Below are 16,073 nucleotides of genomic sequence, written 5' to 3'. Positions count from 1 at the left end.
AAACCCAGTGATGTAAAGGCCAATTGGGTGCAGGTGCTCCTCATGACAGCTCCCCAAATCCAAATACCGTAAGCAAGCAGCTGTGCTGATTCACATCAATAAACCAGTTCTGTTTTCCTCTCCACCAAGATTACACTCCTTCTGGCAAGTGACCAGATCTTAAGTGACCATTAAAGGCAAAGTTACCCACAAATATTTTGCATAATAACGGAGAGGCCTCACATCTATATATTGTATTGCAGGAACAAACCATTTTTTTCCCTTCTTGCTCCTATGAAACTAGGTTCCCAGGAGAAGGGGAAGGTGGGCAGCGGATATAATTATTCCTACTAATCAAGTCCCCCTGCTCCCATTGAGTTCACCTTGTTGTTGTTGTGTGTCTTCAAGTTACTTCTGACTTGCGGCAAAACCCTAAGGCAAACTTAGCAGAAGGTTTTCTTGAAGGCCTCATTCCCACTACCTTTTAAACCTGATTGCAAATTAGTTTGAACCGGTGTAAATGACCATGATTTGCTCTTGAACTGAATCACTGAAACAATTTGGACAGGGAGGCCACACACTAAACCCATTTAACCCACGTCTTTTTGACACTGATTTTTTCCACATCTTTTTTGGATAAATTAATTCAGCACAAGGGTGAGCCAGATGTGGATCTGAATCGATTTAAATTTGCCCTTGGGATGGCTGGGGCAGGTCCATTTTGAATCGATTTATTTGTCAATGTGAACCACAAGTGAGTTATTTTATTTTGCATCAAGAAAATGCAATCAGGGCAAATGTGAATCACGCTCCACTGCTGAACCTATCAACTGATTTGGATGGCAAAGCGATTTATTTGTAAATGGGAATGTGGCCTTGGTGGGTTTCTTCAGCTCTGTTCTGGGCCCCACAACAAACTCCAACTCCCAGAATTCCACAGCCTTGAGCCAAAAAAGAGTTAAAACGATGCCAAACCGGGTTCATTTCTCCTGTGTGGCTGCAGCCTGGGCCAAGCCGAGTCAGTTTAGGACCCAGTAGCCACCGAGCAGAAGCTCGCCTAGTCTGCACTGGGCCCAGTGGCCTCCTCTTCCTCCTGCTGCTGCTGGGCTCCCTGCGCTTGGCTTCTAGAGCTCTAGCAAGGAAAGAAGGAGGGATTGGGAAAGAACGGAGGAAGAGAAAGGCACCCAATTGCTTTGCCATCTCCAAACCAGCAAGCCTTTCTGCAAGCTTTGCAGCAGCCTTGCGCCTGCGCATTGGGAGCAGCTAGCCAGGTTTTGGGAGAGAGAGAGCTGCCTTGAGAGGAAGAGGAGGAGGAGGAGGAAGGCTGTCCCTTGGGTTTGGCGGCTGGCTTTGTAGGAAGGGAGGCAGAGGGGCTGGGAGGCTGCCCTCTCCTCCTCCTCCTCCTCCTCCTCTTCGCCGGTGGCACAGAATGGACTGACTGAAGGAGGAGAGCCAGCCAGCCGCATCCTTGGCTTGTGGGCTGGGGATGGAGGCAGCTCTTTTGGTCCCTCCTCCCCTCCTTGGCTCTTGAGGAGGGCATCCTTCAGCTGCTGCTGCTGCTGCTGCTCCCTGAAGCCTCCTCCTCCCTCGCCGTCTGCCCTTTTGGAGCCCCTCTGGAGAGATGCTGCTGAGGAGGAGGAGGCGGAGGAGAGCAAGAGGGGGCCTTGGGGGGCCTGGGCGAGCCTGACTCCTCATGGACACCGAGCCTTGGCTCCTGGGCGAGGCAGAAGAAGAAGAAGGAGAGGAGGAGGAGGCTTCCCAGGCGGCGCCTAGGACTCTGGCAGCTCTGGCTCCTGGTTTTGGCGGGAGGCTGCTGGGCTAAGGGCCTCCTCCCCCTCCTCCTCCTCCAGGGCGGCTGAGGCTGAGCCAGGCCGAGGAGGGAGCGGGCTTCTGGGCCAGAGAGAGGAGGCTCATCCTGACAGCAGCATCCTCCTCCTCCTGCTGCTGCTGGTTCTTATTGTTCTTCTTGGGGCAGGGAGCCTTGGGATTGCCTTGCCCTTCTTCCTTGGGAAGAGGAGGCTGTGGCCCCGAGGCAGAGTCTCTCTCTCTCTCTCTCTCGGCAACTGTTGCTCTTTGGGGAGCGGAGGGGGCTGCTGGGGCCAGGGGGGGGCTGCGCTTCCTTGGCAAGGGCGACTCTTTAGGGAGAGAGAGGGACTTGGGGCCAAGGACTCTGTATTTCATGGCCATCCTTGGGGAAGAGGGGGGCTTGTGGCCAGGGAGATATTGAATTGGACAGTCTTCTTTGGGGGGGGGGGGGCTGCCTCTCATCGGCCATTGTTATTCTTACTCTCATTTGGTCAGGGAGAGCCTGCCTCTCCTTGCCAGTGGGGCTTATTCCCATTTGGGCAGGGAGCCTTGCCTGCCCTCGGGAAGCGTCCAGATCCGGGGGTTGTCGGTGTGGCCCTTGGGGAGCCCTCGCCCTCATGGCCAGCCCCCGGAGGACCCTGGAGCTGGAGCACTTCGAGGAGAGGGACAAAAGGAGGCAACACCAGCACCGCTCCGGAGCCCGTCGAGGAGGAGGAGGCGGCGGAGGGAGCTCGACTTGCAGCAGCAGCTCGGGCCCGAAGGGGAACGGGCTGATCCCCAGCCCCGCGCACAGCGCCCACTGCAGCTTCTACCGCACCCGCACCCTCCAGGCCCTGAGCTCGGAGAAGAAGGCCAGGAAGGCCCGCTTCTACCGCAACGGGGACAAGTACTTCAAGGGCCTGGTCTACCCCATCTCCAGCGACAGGTTCCGCTCTTTCGACGCCCTGCTCATCGAGCTCACCCGCTCCCTCGCCGACAACGTCCACCTGCCCCAAGGCGTCCGGGCCATCTACACCCTCGACGGCGCCCGGAGGCTCGCCAGCCTCGACGAACTCGTGGACGGTGAGCAGCCCCTGGGTCTGGAGGACGGGGGGGGGGGGGGAGAGACTGCAACATTCATAGACCTATACCTCCCTCCCATATCTGTGCATCTAGAGCTGGGGGGGGGGGTTGTGTGTTGTGTGCTTGGTATGGGAGCCCTGTTTAATTATTTGGAAGGATGTCATACTGAAGACAGACCAAGCTTGGTAAGGAGGGAAGTAGAGGGAAGCACCTGGGTCTGGATCTTTTGGGGTTGGGGAAAAGATTGCAACACTACAGTCTTCTTATGCCCATACCTTTCTCATAGATCTATCCATGCCTGGCTACTAGAGTTTCGGGTAGTAAGGAGGAAGTGGAGGGATGCACCCAGGTGTGATGTTTGTTTTCTTGTGGGAGAGGGACTGCAGCACTCCAGTCTTATTGGCAGCATCCTTCCTGCATGGCTCAATGCTGTGGAATTCTGGGAATTGTGGTTTGTTGTGACACCAGAAACAAACTACAATTCCCAGAATTCCATAGCATTGAGCCATGGCAGTTAAAGTGGCTTCAAACTAGATTATTTCTGCAGGAAAGATGCAACCTAAGATTGTATTGTTGCAGTTTCTCCACCCCCAAAATCATCCCCAGGTGTTTCCCCTCCCTCCTCTTCCTTATCATGCTTCCTACATCTTCAGTATGATATCCTTTCACATATTTACATAGGGCTCCCATATCAGGCACAGAACACACACACAAGCCTCGCTAAACCCTAAGGGGCTTCCTAGTAGCCATGCATAGAGAGTAAGAGAGAGGTATAGGTATGTTAAAAGTGTGGTGTTGGAGTGAGAGTCAGCATAGTGTAGTGGTCTGAGTGCTGGACTCTGGAGCTTTGCTCTGGTGCCACAAGAAACTACCATTCCCATAATTCCATAGCATTGAGACATGGCAGTTAAAGTGGTGTCAAACTGGATTATTTCTGCAGGGTAGACGCAGCCTCAATATACCAATACCCTTTTCCCTCTCTCATATTTATCTATGCATAGCTACTAGGAAGCCCTCTAGAATTTAGGGAGGCTTATGTGTGTATTGTATGCCTTCAGGTCTTGTCAGACTTATAGCGACTGTAAGGTGACCCTATCAATGGGTTTTCTTGGCAAGATTGGTTTGCCATTGCCTTCCCTTGAGGCTGAGAGCATGTCACTTGCCCAAAGTCACCTAGTAGGTTTCATGGCCAAGGCGGGAATCAAATCCTGATCTCCAGAGTCATAGTCCAACCCTCAAACCTCTGCAATAATAGTCTTAATATACCTATACCTCTTTCATATTTATATATGGCTACTAGGGAGCCCCATAGAGTCTAGTAAGGCTCACTCAGATAACTCTGTATAACATATTACAGCTTTAGGGTCTTCCAAAGACATTGAATTTTATTTTATTTTGTTACCACTGGGGTCTTGCAACAGATTTTTTTGTAGTCACATTTGTAGATGAAGGTGCCCTCTTCCAGCTGTGTTTCTATAAGAAGATTGACTTACTGCAGAGATTTTCCTGGATGGGTAGGCATGCTGGTCTGTTGCAAAACCAATGAAGTGTCTAAAAGGCAGAACACATTTGATTTGGCATAAGCTGTCATGGACTGTAGCCCATTTCTGTTGCATCTGATGAAGAGCTCTGCAGTGCACACAAGTAGGACTGGGTGACCAGTGCTCCAAGTATGGTGGTGGCAGCAACTCATCATTCTGTTACCATGTGAGGCATATCCTCCTTGTATTTACCATGGGCGTCTACTGTCTTTTGGCTGTCATAAGGCTATTTGTTGCTTTCACCTGATAGGTTCTCCCAAATCCAGTTAAACCCACAAAGTATGCAACCTTGTAGTGAGCTCTAGTCCTTTCCTTGGGTCAGGAGAATGCATTAAAGTTGAAATGTGGTTATAAGACCACCTTTATATACAGCAGTCTTGTGATCTAAAATCTGGATTTCCTACATGTTTTAAGAAGTAATTGTAGTCATGCTGTACAAGTCACAGATGGCCCAAGATATTTTGCTACCTGAGCCAGAGGAGTTATTGGCACTTCTCACTCACTCAACTCAAAATACTTAAGTACCAAAGACAACTATTTAGATAATTGTAATGCACTCTTTGTGGTGCTGCCTTTGAAATGTGCTCAGAAACTTCAGCTGGTCCAAAGAGCTGCAACCAGGTTGTTAATTGGAGCTGGCTACAGGGAGCATGCAATTCCCTTGTTGCAACAGCTTTATTGGCTGCCAGTTCATTTCTGGGCACAATTAAAGTGCTGGTTTTGACCTATAAAGCCCTATATGGCTTGAGTCCAGGTGGTTTGAAGGACCGTATCTCCACTTATGAGCCCACTAGAGCATTGAGATTGTTCAGAGCTGCATTCTTTTTGACTCACCACTCTTCCAGGCTCATTTACTGGAGACAAGAGGGAGAGTCTTCTTGGTGGCTGCTCCCAGGCTTTGCAACTCCCTCCCTAGAGAGGCCAGGATGGTCCCATCCCTGCTCTCCTTTTGGCAGCAGGTGCAAACATTTTTGTGTCATCAGGCTTTTTAAACTGATGTGAATTGAATTTTTAAATGTTGTGCAAGTCAGATCAAGGTTTGTAGGTTCATTGTATAATATTTTAAACTTTTTATTGTTTAATTTAATGTTATATTTATACTCTTTTTAATGCTTTTGTATTGTTCAATTTGTATTGTTCTAAGTTTGCTGTTAGCCGCCTTGAGTCCCTATATTGGGAGAAAGGCAGGATATAGGTTAATAATAATAATAATAATAATAATAATAATAATAATAACCAATAATAATAATAACCAGTGATAACCAGACATATTAACCTTGCAAAATAGTATGTGTCTTTTGCTGCAGTATTTATGTAAAATAACAAAGCAAATGACAATTAATGACATTTCATAGCCCCCAAACTACTGCTAGACGTGGCCATCTCACAACATTCTTTCATAGGCAAGTCTTTTTAGGATACATATACTCCACAGGGAGCAAAAACCTTGAGATTAAAAAAAAATTATTGGAACTACCTGGATAAAAGGTATCATCATTATGAGGTCATACAGATGAGGCAAAAGATGTGGCCAGAGTCTGCGCCTGTCTCGATTGCTCCGAAACCATGGTGACCAGATGCTGCGATCTTGAGACCAGCCTCCATCATGGTCCTGAACAGACTACCGGCAGGAGTGGTTTTCCCCCGCTCCTTTTCTGTCCAGTTTCGGGCCACCTCAAGGAGCCTCAGCTCAGCTTCACCTTTTTGTCTGTCTGTTTCTGGCCTTTGTTTTAGATTTTTGGCAACAGGTTTGCAGTGACACCCATACCTGTGCTCCTCTGAACTTTACAATTGACTCTTATTTCTCTATAATGACCTCTAGGGTGTGGTCTAGTGTGGTATGGTTTGAGCATTGGAATATGACTCTGAAATCAGGGTTTGAATCCTTGCTTAGCTATGGAAACCTACTGAGTGACCTTTGGCAAATCATAGTCTCTCAGCCTGAGAGCAAGGCAAGGGCAAACCAGAGGAAGGGAAAGGCTACCATTTTTAGCTATTGATTGCATGGGTCTACTCTAATTGGGACTAGCGATTGGATTTAGGCCACTGTCTGTTAATTGATGCCTTCATACAGTACCTGTGTTAAAGAAAAGTGCAGTCATCATAATGGAAGTCATATTCATTTGCTTTTTACCCCAATCTTTCTTAGAGGAGTTATATAGACAGACCTTAGCCAAAAGTACTGATTCACTCATACAGTGATTCCCTGGCCTGGTTATGAGCCCGGAGCTGACTTTACTCATTCAGAAGGCTTTTCTGATTAAATCATCAGATAATGTGATGTACTGTAGCCCACTGGTGCAACTGAAAAGAAAATCCTCCAAAGCAATTGCTTCCAAATTTTGTGACATGTCTCCAGTACCTAACATGCGTTCAGGTACTTCCAAATGCAGAGTCTGTGCCCCCATTTCACATTTTATTAATATTGCTGAAAAATGTCAACAAAGGATTTTGTGGCATTTTAAAGGCTAACTGGTTTATTGTGGCAGAAGCATTCATGGACCTCCAAAGAGCTTTTCGTCACATGTATGACCTTATCTTCAGTTGGCAAATGCACATTAATATATAGTATAAATTGTGAAGCTATGATGTAAGAAATTAATCTTTGACAATTCTATATATTTACACACGCAGAAAAAGCAATGTGACCATTCTAATTTAGATTATATTTAAGGTTTCTGTAGAATTATAAAATTCCCACTTGAATTGTGTTGAGGACTTAAGCTTTCCTGGGTTAGAAACCAATAATGTTTTGTAAGTTTTTTAAAAAAGCCCTACATACATAGCATGTTCCAACAGCAAAATATTTGGATAACTTGATCCTAATGCCAGTGTCCTGTAAATATTTAATCTCAGTTTTGATGTAATTCTTGTCTCCGAGAAAACAAAACAAAGAAATAAAATGGGATTAAAGATGGACTACAAAACTGTATTTACATGTTTATTGTGTAGATGCACCTGTCCAAAATGAGAAGTGAATGAATCACATGATTATTATTTTTTTAACTGTTAAACTGTGGTGTTTTTGATTTGCAAGTTTTTTTTATAACTATGGCTGGAATCCCTTTGGTTAGTCCTAAAGTGAGGCCAGTTTAATCATTTGTAGAATAGTGAGTAAAACACATAGGTTATCCAGTTGATTCAATGGCTGTGCTCCAGTTGGGACCAACAATAGGATTGAAGTCTATGTGTTCTGAGAGAATGTAGATATTTGACTTTTAAAAATAAAATCGTTTAAATAGACTACAAAAATGATGCATGCAGAGCTAGACATTTCTCCTTACTTTCCTGAGTTATGACATTTTCTGCCATAACATTACTTCTTGCTTACCTCTCTTTATTTTGGAGATGTTGCAGTATTGTTGCTGATGTGCACCTTCAACTCATTTCCAACTTTTGGCGACCTTATCATGGCTTTTTCTTGATAACATTTGTTCAGAGGGGATTTGCCTTGTTGTGTTGTTGTTGATTCAGTGTCTCCAGTGTCATAGTCCAATGTTTAAACCACTACCCAATCTGGCTCTCAATAATAATTTTAATTTAAAAAAAATATTGTGAAGGTTTTTAAATTTACTCTCTGGGCATTGCCGTAGATTCTACTCTGGGGGAAAGGTGGCATACAATTAATTAATTAATTAATTAATCTACTGGGATAGAAAGCCAGCTGCAATAATAATGCATCATGTGCATTGGTCATAGGTCCTTTTGTGGATTATTAGTATATTCTTGATATTTATTCACACATTTTCTTTTAATCTTAGACCTGGAGATATATTAGTATCCTATTTCCTAAATATTTCTCTGGAGTGGAGATAATGTGTAGAATGCTGGAAGCTCCACTGCCACAAATTCCCAAATGATCAAGCAATTTCAGTAAAATATATTATATTGGTTTTATCTATCTGACTTTATTCACTAGATCTATAATTCGCCAATAGCATTGAAATCAGTAATAAAATCAAATGCATGGATAGATGCCATTTAAACAGACAGAATGGTATGCCATATGGAATTTTCCCCTTTCTCTAATGAGATGAGAAGTAGTACTGTGAAGCATTGTTTCATCTTTTAAAACAAAGGGTCACATTGATGCTCATTAGTCAAGAGGAGGGAAGAGAAAACTTTGGGATCAATTACATACTAATTGTTAAGACTGAGAGATTCTGGCCTGTTGTATTTAACTGACAGTTTAAATGGTAATAGCTCACATTCAGTAATAATGCACACTTCTGTGTAGGCCACAATAATATTTCCTTCTTGTTAAAATACCCAAATGCTATTAAGTCTTCCTTCATTTTCTAGTGGTGCAAAAATGTAATAATGCTCTCAGAAAGAAACCAGGTGATTCCTTTCTGAAATCACAAATAATGGACTATTTCAGTTGTCATGATAAAATAGAGCTTGGAAGAACCTTGACATATTAGGACAACTCCCACTAAGCTCCACTTGTGAGCAGAGTGACCAAGCAAACCACAGGCCTTCCATCTGTGGTTTCTTTATCACCCAATCCAACTGGGAATTCTGTCCAAAATTCTATGCTTACACTGTCATGGTTATGATGATGGCAATGAAGGGGGTGAAGATAGTGACAGCAACTAGGAGTAGGTGATGGTGTGGAGGAAAGAAATGAAAAGACAGTGGAAGAATAGTGGCTTCAAACTGCCTGTTACTGAAATGTGTGCCTTTCCGGGGGAGTTTCAGTGGAGCCAAAGTGCTATGGGAGGGGTGGTTCAGACAGATGCTTTCTATTGTGCTTTGGTTCTGTGGATCTCCCCTTCCCTCAGTTAGAAATTTTAGAAATAGGTGTATCAGAGATGATAACCTCACCTCCTGTTGATATTGCAGCCATCTCCCTACACTGAGAAAGTAATATGTGACTGCTGCCACATTCCCACATTGAGAAAGTAGCGCTGATCATGTAATGGACTTTTATACATACTGTGTGCCACCCCAGCCTCTGTCTTCTGTCTCTCAAGGCAATCAAGAATGTTAAGCCTATAGACTATAAATTATGCCTATTCACGTAATTGTGCGAAACTAGCGACTTTAAATGAATACATTTTGGCCCCACTTTCTTTTCATTCGAATTTAAGAGAATTTCCTCCCGTTATAAACTCCAAAGGGAAGGTCATGTGGAATTTGCTCCTTCTGGCTGAAAGAGACAAGTGGGAATGAACCAGCAGGCTTGCTCAACCCTAATAAGCATCACTATGTCAACCAAGTCACTTTGAGAATGGTATAACTATTAATTAATTTGAATATGTGCACTTAGGTTAAATTTCATTTTATATTGTCCTGCAATAATTCATGTAGAAATGTGTTTGTGTAACATTATTATAACACGCATACCTGAGACATATGTTGCCACTAGGTATTTCCTAGGCATGCTTATATAGCGAAAGTATGAAAGAATCTGGATGAGAAGAAAACATAATATAGCCACATTTAGTTATAAAATATGTGCCATTTTATTTGTATGGCATTTATCTGTCACATTTTTAGATCTGTAAGCTATTTCATAACTCTGTTGTTGTTCTGCTATGTCATTTCCAACTTACATTGTCCCTAAGAGTTTTCATGGCAAGCATTGTTGCAAATGGATTTTGCCTTTGTCTCCCTCTGAGGCTAAGAGAATGTGATTTGCCCAAATGGGTTTTGATGGCTGAGTGGGGATTCGAACTCTATTCCCCAGAGTCATAGTCCAAGACTCAAACCTCTATAACGCACCGGCTCTTTGTATCCCAAGGTGCTAATTTTATTTTGGTTAGGTACCCAAGTGCTCAGGTGCTAAGGAAATTAGTCAGTTAGGTGTCCTTAGTAATTTGGATGTGAGAAATGTGGGTGTGAGAGACAAAATAGATTTCATAGCTGAGTTACTTATTTGCACTCTTAGGAAAGCTACGTATTTGGTATAAGATAATGGTGTAGCAAGCTATTTTGAGAAGGATTTGTCAGAGCTGCCTTTACTGCTAGGCAGAGTGCATTTAGATTTATATACACACACATATATATATATACATACTTTATTGCTTTTGGCCAATGACCATGGCAAAATGAAGGTAATAAAACAATACACATAAAAATTCCATAAAAACAATATACAACAAATTGTATCAGATAACAAAAATTTAACATTAACAATTGTGGACAGCTTAGATAACATGAATATGTTAAAATTCACAGTTGGACCCTTTTAGATCAAGTTATCCCCATTACAGGGAACAGCAATCTCTGCTATGTATTTTTCCCTAGTCTTTTTAGCAGCAAGAGCAAACAACATTACGCACCAGGTCACAGAGGCAGAGTGAGATGGTTGTATCAGGCATCATACGTTGGGGGGTGGGGAAACAGGCATAGCTTTCTGTGTATTTCCCTTTACTAGATGATCAAGGCATGTATGCTGGTAGCTTGACCTCAACTGCCAAACTGCTACCTTGAGGAAACAGACTGGATCCCATTGCCTTTACTGAAGTAAGATACGGCTACCATTCCATCCCCCTTTTGTACATGGAATGGAGAGAAGGCACTGCCTTTGTACTGTGTTTTAGGTGGCAATTTGTCTTGATTTAATAATAATAATAATAATAAGTTTTATTTCTACCCCGCCCTTCCATAGATATGATCAGGGTGGCTTACAAAATTTAAAAACATTACAATAGAAAATGAAAATTCAAATATAAAAGTTAAAAACATTACTACAAAAAACAGGAACAGGAAATCGATAAAATACACTTGTCAAGGGCAAAGAAAAGGAAGAATTAATTTACAGCGAACCGGAGTCAAAAGGGGAAAAATAAGGGGCAGGAAAATAAACAATCTAACTAAGGTGGGAAGGCCAACCGAAATAAATACGTCTTCAGATTTTTCTTGAAGATAGCTAGTGAGGCGGCGGAGCGAAGCTCTGCGGAGAGCTTGTTCCAAAATGAAGGGGCAGCGATGGCAAAAGCCCTCTGAGAGGTCCGTGCAAGGTTTGACCTAGGGACCTCCAACAGATTTGTCCCGGATGTTCTGAGTGTGCGGGGCGGATTATATGGGGAGAGGCGGTCCTCCAAGTACCCTGGGGCCAAGCCATTTAGGGCTTTATAGGTCAAAACCAACACCTTGTATTGAGCTCGGAAGCGAATAGGCAGCCGGTGAAGGTCTTTTAGAATAGGTGTTATATGGTCCAACCTGGAACTACCAGCGACCAGTCTGGCTGCCATGTTCTGCACCAATTGCAGCTTCCGGGTTTGGTACAAGGGTTGCCCCATGTAGAGCGCATTGCAGAAATCCAATCGAGGTTATCAAAGCATGTACAACAGATTCAAGGTCCTTACGGTCCAGGTAGGGACGCAGCTGGCGTATCAGCCGAAGCTGATGATAAGCACTCCTGACCGTCGCATCCACCTAAGAAGTCAGCTGGAGCAACGAATCAAGGAGTACACCCAAGCTGCGCACCGAGTCCTTCAGGGGGAGCGTGACCCCATTCAGGACCGGGTGACAGATCTCACCACCCGAAGCCGGGGAACCTATCACCAGTACTTCCGTTTTCCCTGAATTCACACTGAGTTTGTTCTCCCTCATCCAGCCCATTACCGACGCCAAGCAGGCATCTAGAGGAGAGATGCCATCCTTAGTTACTGCATCAGTCGGAGACATAGAGAAAACGATCTGGGTGTCATCAGCGTACTGATAACACCTCGCCCCATGTCTCCGGATGATCTCTCCCAGCGGCTTCATGTAAATGTTAAATAGCATAGGGGACAGAATCGCTCCCTGAGGGACACCAGATGTCAGGGCCCTCCTGTCGGAGCGACAGTCCCCCAGCTCCACCATCTGGGATCTGCCCGAGAGGTAGGAACGGAACCACCGCAAAGCAGTGCCCCCGATTCCCAACTCCCTCAGGCGTCCCAGAAGGATACCATGGTCGATGGTATCGAAGGCCGCCGAGATGTCCAAGAGCACTAACAGGGACACGCTCCCCCCGTCCATGCCCAGACGGAGGTCATCAACTAAGGCGACCATGACAGTCTCAAGTCCATAGCCCGCCCGGAAGCCGGTTTGAAATGGGTCCAGAAAATTGGTGTCATCCAAGATCGACTGAAGCTGGAAAGCGACTGCTCTCTCGATCACCTTCCCCAAAAAAGGCAGCAGCGAGATGGGCCGATAGTTATTATGAATCAGGGGGTCTAAGGAGGGCTTCTTTAGCAGGGGTTTGACCACTGCTAATTTTAATTTAGATGGAAATTGACCCTCACTTAGAGATGTGTTAATTATGCGATGCAACATAAGTCGCACCGCATCTCCCCCCTGGGCTGTCAGCCATGAGGGACAGGGATCAAGGGAGCAAGTCGTTCTCCTAACACTTCGGAGGATCTTGTCCACTTCCTCGGTACTAACAAACTCAAAGTGATCCAGTATAACAGGGGCCACGGACGCTTCGGACACCTCTCCTACAGGATCTGCACAAATACTGGCATCGAGATCAGCCCTTATCCGAGAGATTTTATCCGCAAAGAAGTTGTTAAAATCATCACAGCAGGCTTTAGATGACTCCAAGATAGGGCTCAGGGAGGGAGGGAGCTGAGTTAGCTCCCTCACAACCCTGAACAGCTCTGCCGGACGCGACTCTGCGGACGCAATACGTGCAGCATAGAACGAATTCTTTGCTGCACCTATTGCCACTCCATAAGCCTTCAAATGAGAGCACTGGGTGTAGTACAATTTGGACTGTGGCTAGCTGAGGTCTAGTTCTAACATCCTGGGCTGTTAATAAAAGATTGGTACTGTATCTCCAGGAAGACTACGGCGGGTTATAGACCGTCCATTTGGGGCGGGCTGCACCCGCCCCTTTCCCCGGTGTATTGGGGCCTCAGCTGTCAGAACGGCAGCCGCTGAGGCCCTGATCCGCCGCTTTTCAGGCTGCGGGGAAGCAGCAAAACGCCGCTTCCCCGCAGTCTGAAAAGGGGTGTCCCTGAGGCTTCAAGCCCCAAGGACACCCCGCGGCGGCGGGGAGAAGGAGAAAGGGGCCGCTTGGTCCCTTTCTCCATTGCTTCACTGGGCACAGCCGTCTGAAGGCTGCACCCAGCGAAGCAAAGCGCCGCCGCAAACCCGGAAGGAGCTCCTTCCTGGTCCGCGGAAAGGGCGCCCTAGGCGCCCTGGCGCGGACCGACAACGTCACGTCCGCGCCGCCCCATGTAGAGGCGGCGCGGTCGTGACGTCGTCATGGCAGCCCCCTTGTGGAAGTTGAGCCGCCATTTTGTACGGACTCAGTCCGTACTATGGTTAGGGGGGTGCGGAAGCACCGCACCTTCCTAACCCTAGTACGGACTCAGTCTGTACTTTAATGGCGGTCTGTAACCTGCCTACATTTCACAGTTTAATTGGTGTTTATATTCCTAATTTGTAAGAACTCCTAAGTAGGGACTTTCTAAAGTGTTGTCTTAAAACTGCATTGGTCAGATCAGTGTATCCTTTGAGAACTGGAAACAGAATGGTACTTTGAGAGCTATGAAATCAGAACTACTGTAGCCAGAACTGCAACAGTGTAAGCAATCAATACAAAAAACCTGTTGAGTTCAGTTAGAAAGAGTAGTTGCATAAATTATTGGTAATGAGTAAGAAAAGTCTTTTACTCTTCAATGCCAATCATAATTAAAAGTGAAAGTTTTTACATCTTGCAGCTGGAAAGTTTTTACATCTTGCAGCTTCTGATGAATGCTGATGTGTAATGTGTCTTTATGGTGGCTTGAGTCACTCTTGTTTTTGTCTTAAGGTTTTCCTTATCATGCCAAACACTTTTCAAGTTATGTCATGGCATTTTGGAGCAGTCTACATTATTTTGTGAAATAGCAATGTGCTAGTGTTTGTGTAGCTGAAATGTGGAATACTTTTAAGTGACAGTCAAATTTTTCTTTTGAAACAAATAGTTTTAACTCTAAAACACTCAATTTAGATTTCTTTTAACACAGTAGTGCTGTTTGAGACTACGATGATGCTGCAGTCTACATCTTATCAGTTATTAACATTATTAATATTTATTTACAGTCAGCCCTCCATATCCACGAGTTCTTTATTCTTGGATGGATTCAGCCATTCACAGCTTGAAAATATTGAGCATATTGATTTTGCCATTTTATATAAGGAACTACTCTGCCATTGTATTTAATGGGACTTGAACATCCACAGATTTTGGTATCCACAGGGTATCCTGGAATCAAGGGCTCACTGTATTATTTTTATATTCCATATTTCTTCCAAAGAACTTGAATTGGTCTGAAACAGGATTATTTGAGAGACATGGCTAACCAAAGGTCACCTGTTGAGTTGCAAGGATATCAAGGAATTAGATGGTGGGTGTCATTTATCAGAGGAGTTTATCACACGGGAGGACTTTCTCTTAATTTCGAATGAAAAGAAAGTGGGGCCAGAACGCATTCATGTGAATTCGCTAGTTCAACGAATTTACATGAATTCGAATTGTGTTCGAACTGACTTCCCATTGCCCAAAAATAGCTTGCCATTGCCCAAAATTGCATGTGGTAGTCTATCACGCAATAACGTGAAACCCCACGATTGCGTTCAGATTACCATTGGATTATACTTCCAATTTCCCTTGTCTGATAATGTCTTTAGTTTTGTGGTTTGACCACACCACATGCCATTTCAACTGGCATGGCTTGACAACTTCAGAAAGGCATATCACATGCAACGCTCCACATATTTAGGAAGTATGAATTCTACTGAGATACACACACACACACACACACACACACACACACCAAGATAGCTACAGGATTGTAGCCTAATTAATATACCATCAGTATACCAGATCACTTCAGGTTGTCTCGCAGCAGAGGATGCTAGAGAGAGAGGTTTCTCTAGTCTCATGGGGAGGTGGAATAATTCCTGCAAATAATATTTTCAATTAGATTTGTGATGAGTGACATCTACACTGTAGAATTATTACAGTTTGACACCACTTTAAATGCTATGGTTCAGTGCTATGGAATTCTTGGATTTGTAGCTCTGTGAAATGTTTACCTTTTCTGTCAGAGACCTCTGGTGCCACAAGAAACTACAGATCCCAGGATTTCATAGACTGGAGCCATGATTGTTAAAGGAATATCAAACTACATTAATTTTACAGTGTGGCAGCAGCCATAATTGATGAAAAATATTGGGGGGGGGGAGGGAGGGAAGTAGCTGCATTCAAAAATGGTGGTAATGTAACCCCTATCCAGTTTAACATTACAGTGCCAAGTTTTGGGCTCTTATCAGTCAACTTGCCCTGTTACTCTGAAGATCCCTTCCCAGGTCTGGTACTCAGGCCAAGAGGTGACCACTCTGTGTTGGTCAGTGGATTTAGTGTGGTAAAGGGTGAGCAGTTTTCCTTGTTAAATATTAAATTGCTATGTCTAAGCAGAGACGTAGAAAATAAAACCAATAAAGATAGCAAATAAACTAGAATCTACTCTTATGCTCCACACTCTCCTTCACAGCTTCCAAAAACCATACTTAGATTTCCTTCTTCCTGACTGGTCCCATCTCTATTTCTAACTGACCCTAACTAACTCTAATTGGCAAGCCTCTGGTTTTTATATTTGTCTCCCTTTAACTCCCTCTCCACAGCATTCCATGAGCTGTGACTAGCAGCCTCTATCCAGGCCTGGCTAGCTGCTCACATCACAATGGTACTGCTACTGA

General features: G+C 44.6%; 1 protein-coding gene across 2 annotated transcripts in view; it reads left to right on the top strand.

The window, feature by feature from the left end:
- Nucleotides 1–2,035: 2,035 nt before the first annotated feature.
- DCLK2 (doublecortin like kinase 2) overlaps nt 2,036–16,073 on the top strand; it is a 96,156-nt gene continuing 82,118 nt past the window's right edge. For both annotated transcript variants that reach the window (XM_089525707.1, XM_089525706.1), the window contains exon 1: nt 2,036–2,847. In XM_089525707.1, coding sequence (XP_089381833.1) covers nt 2,403–2,847 — 445 coding nt within the window. In that variant the 5' untranslated portion in view covers nt 2,036–2,402. The remainder of the gene's footprint in view (nt 2,848–16,073) is intronic.

The sequence above is a fragment of the Sceloporus occidentalis genome, unplaced genomic scaffold (assembly GCF_023333645.1).
Source record: "Sceloporus occidentalis isolate IW3139 unplaced genomic scaffold, rSceOcc1.0.p SCAF_5, whole genome shotgun sequence".
NCBI lineage: Eukaryota > Metazoa > Chordata > Lepidosauria > Squamata > Phrynosomatidae > Sceloporus > Sceloporus occidentalis.
This window is presented reverse-complemented; position numbering and strand designations above follow the sequence as displayed.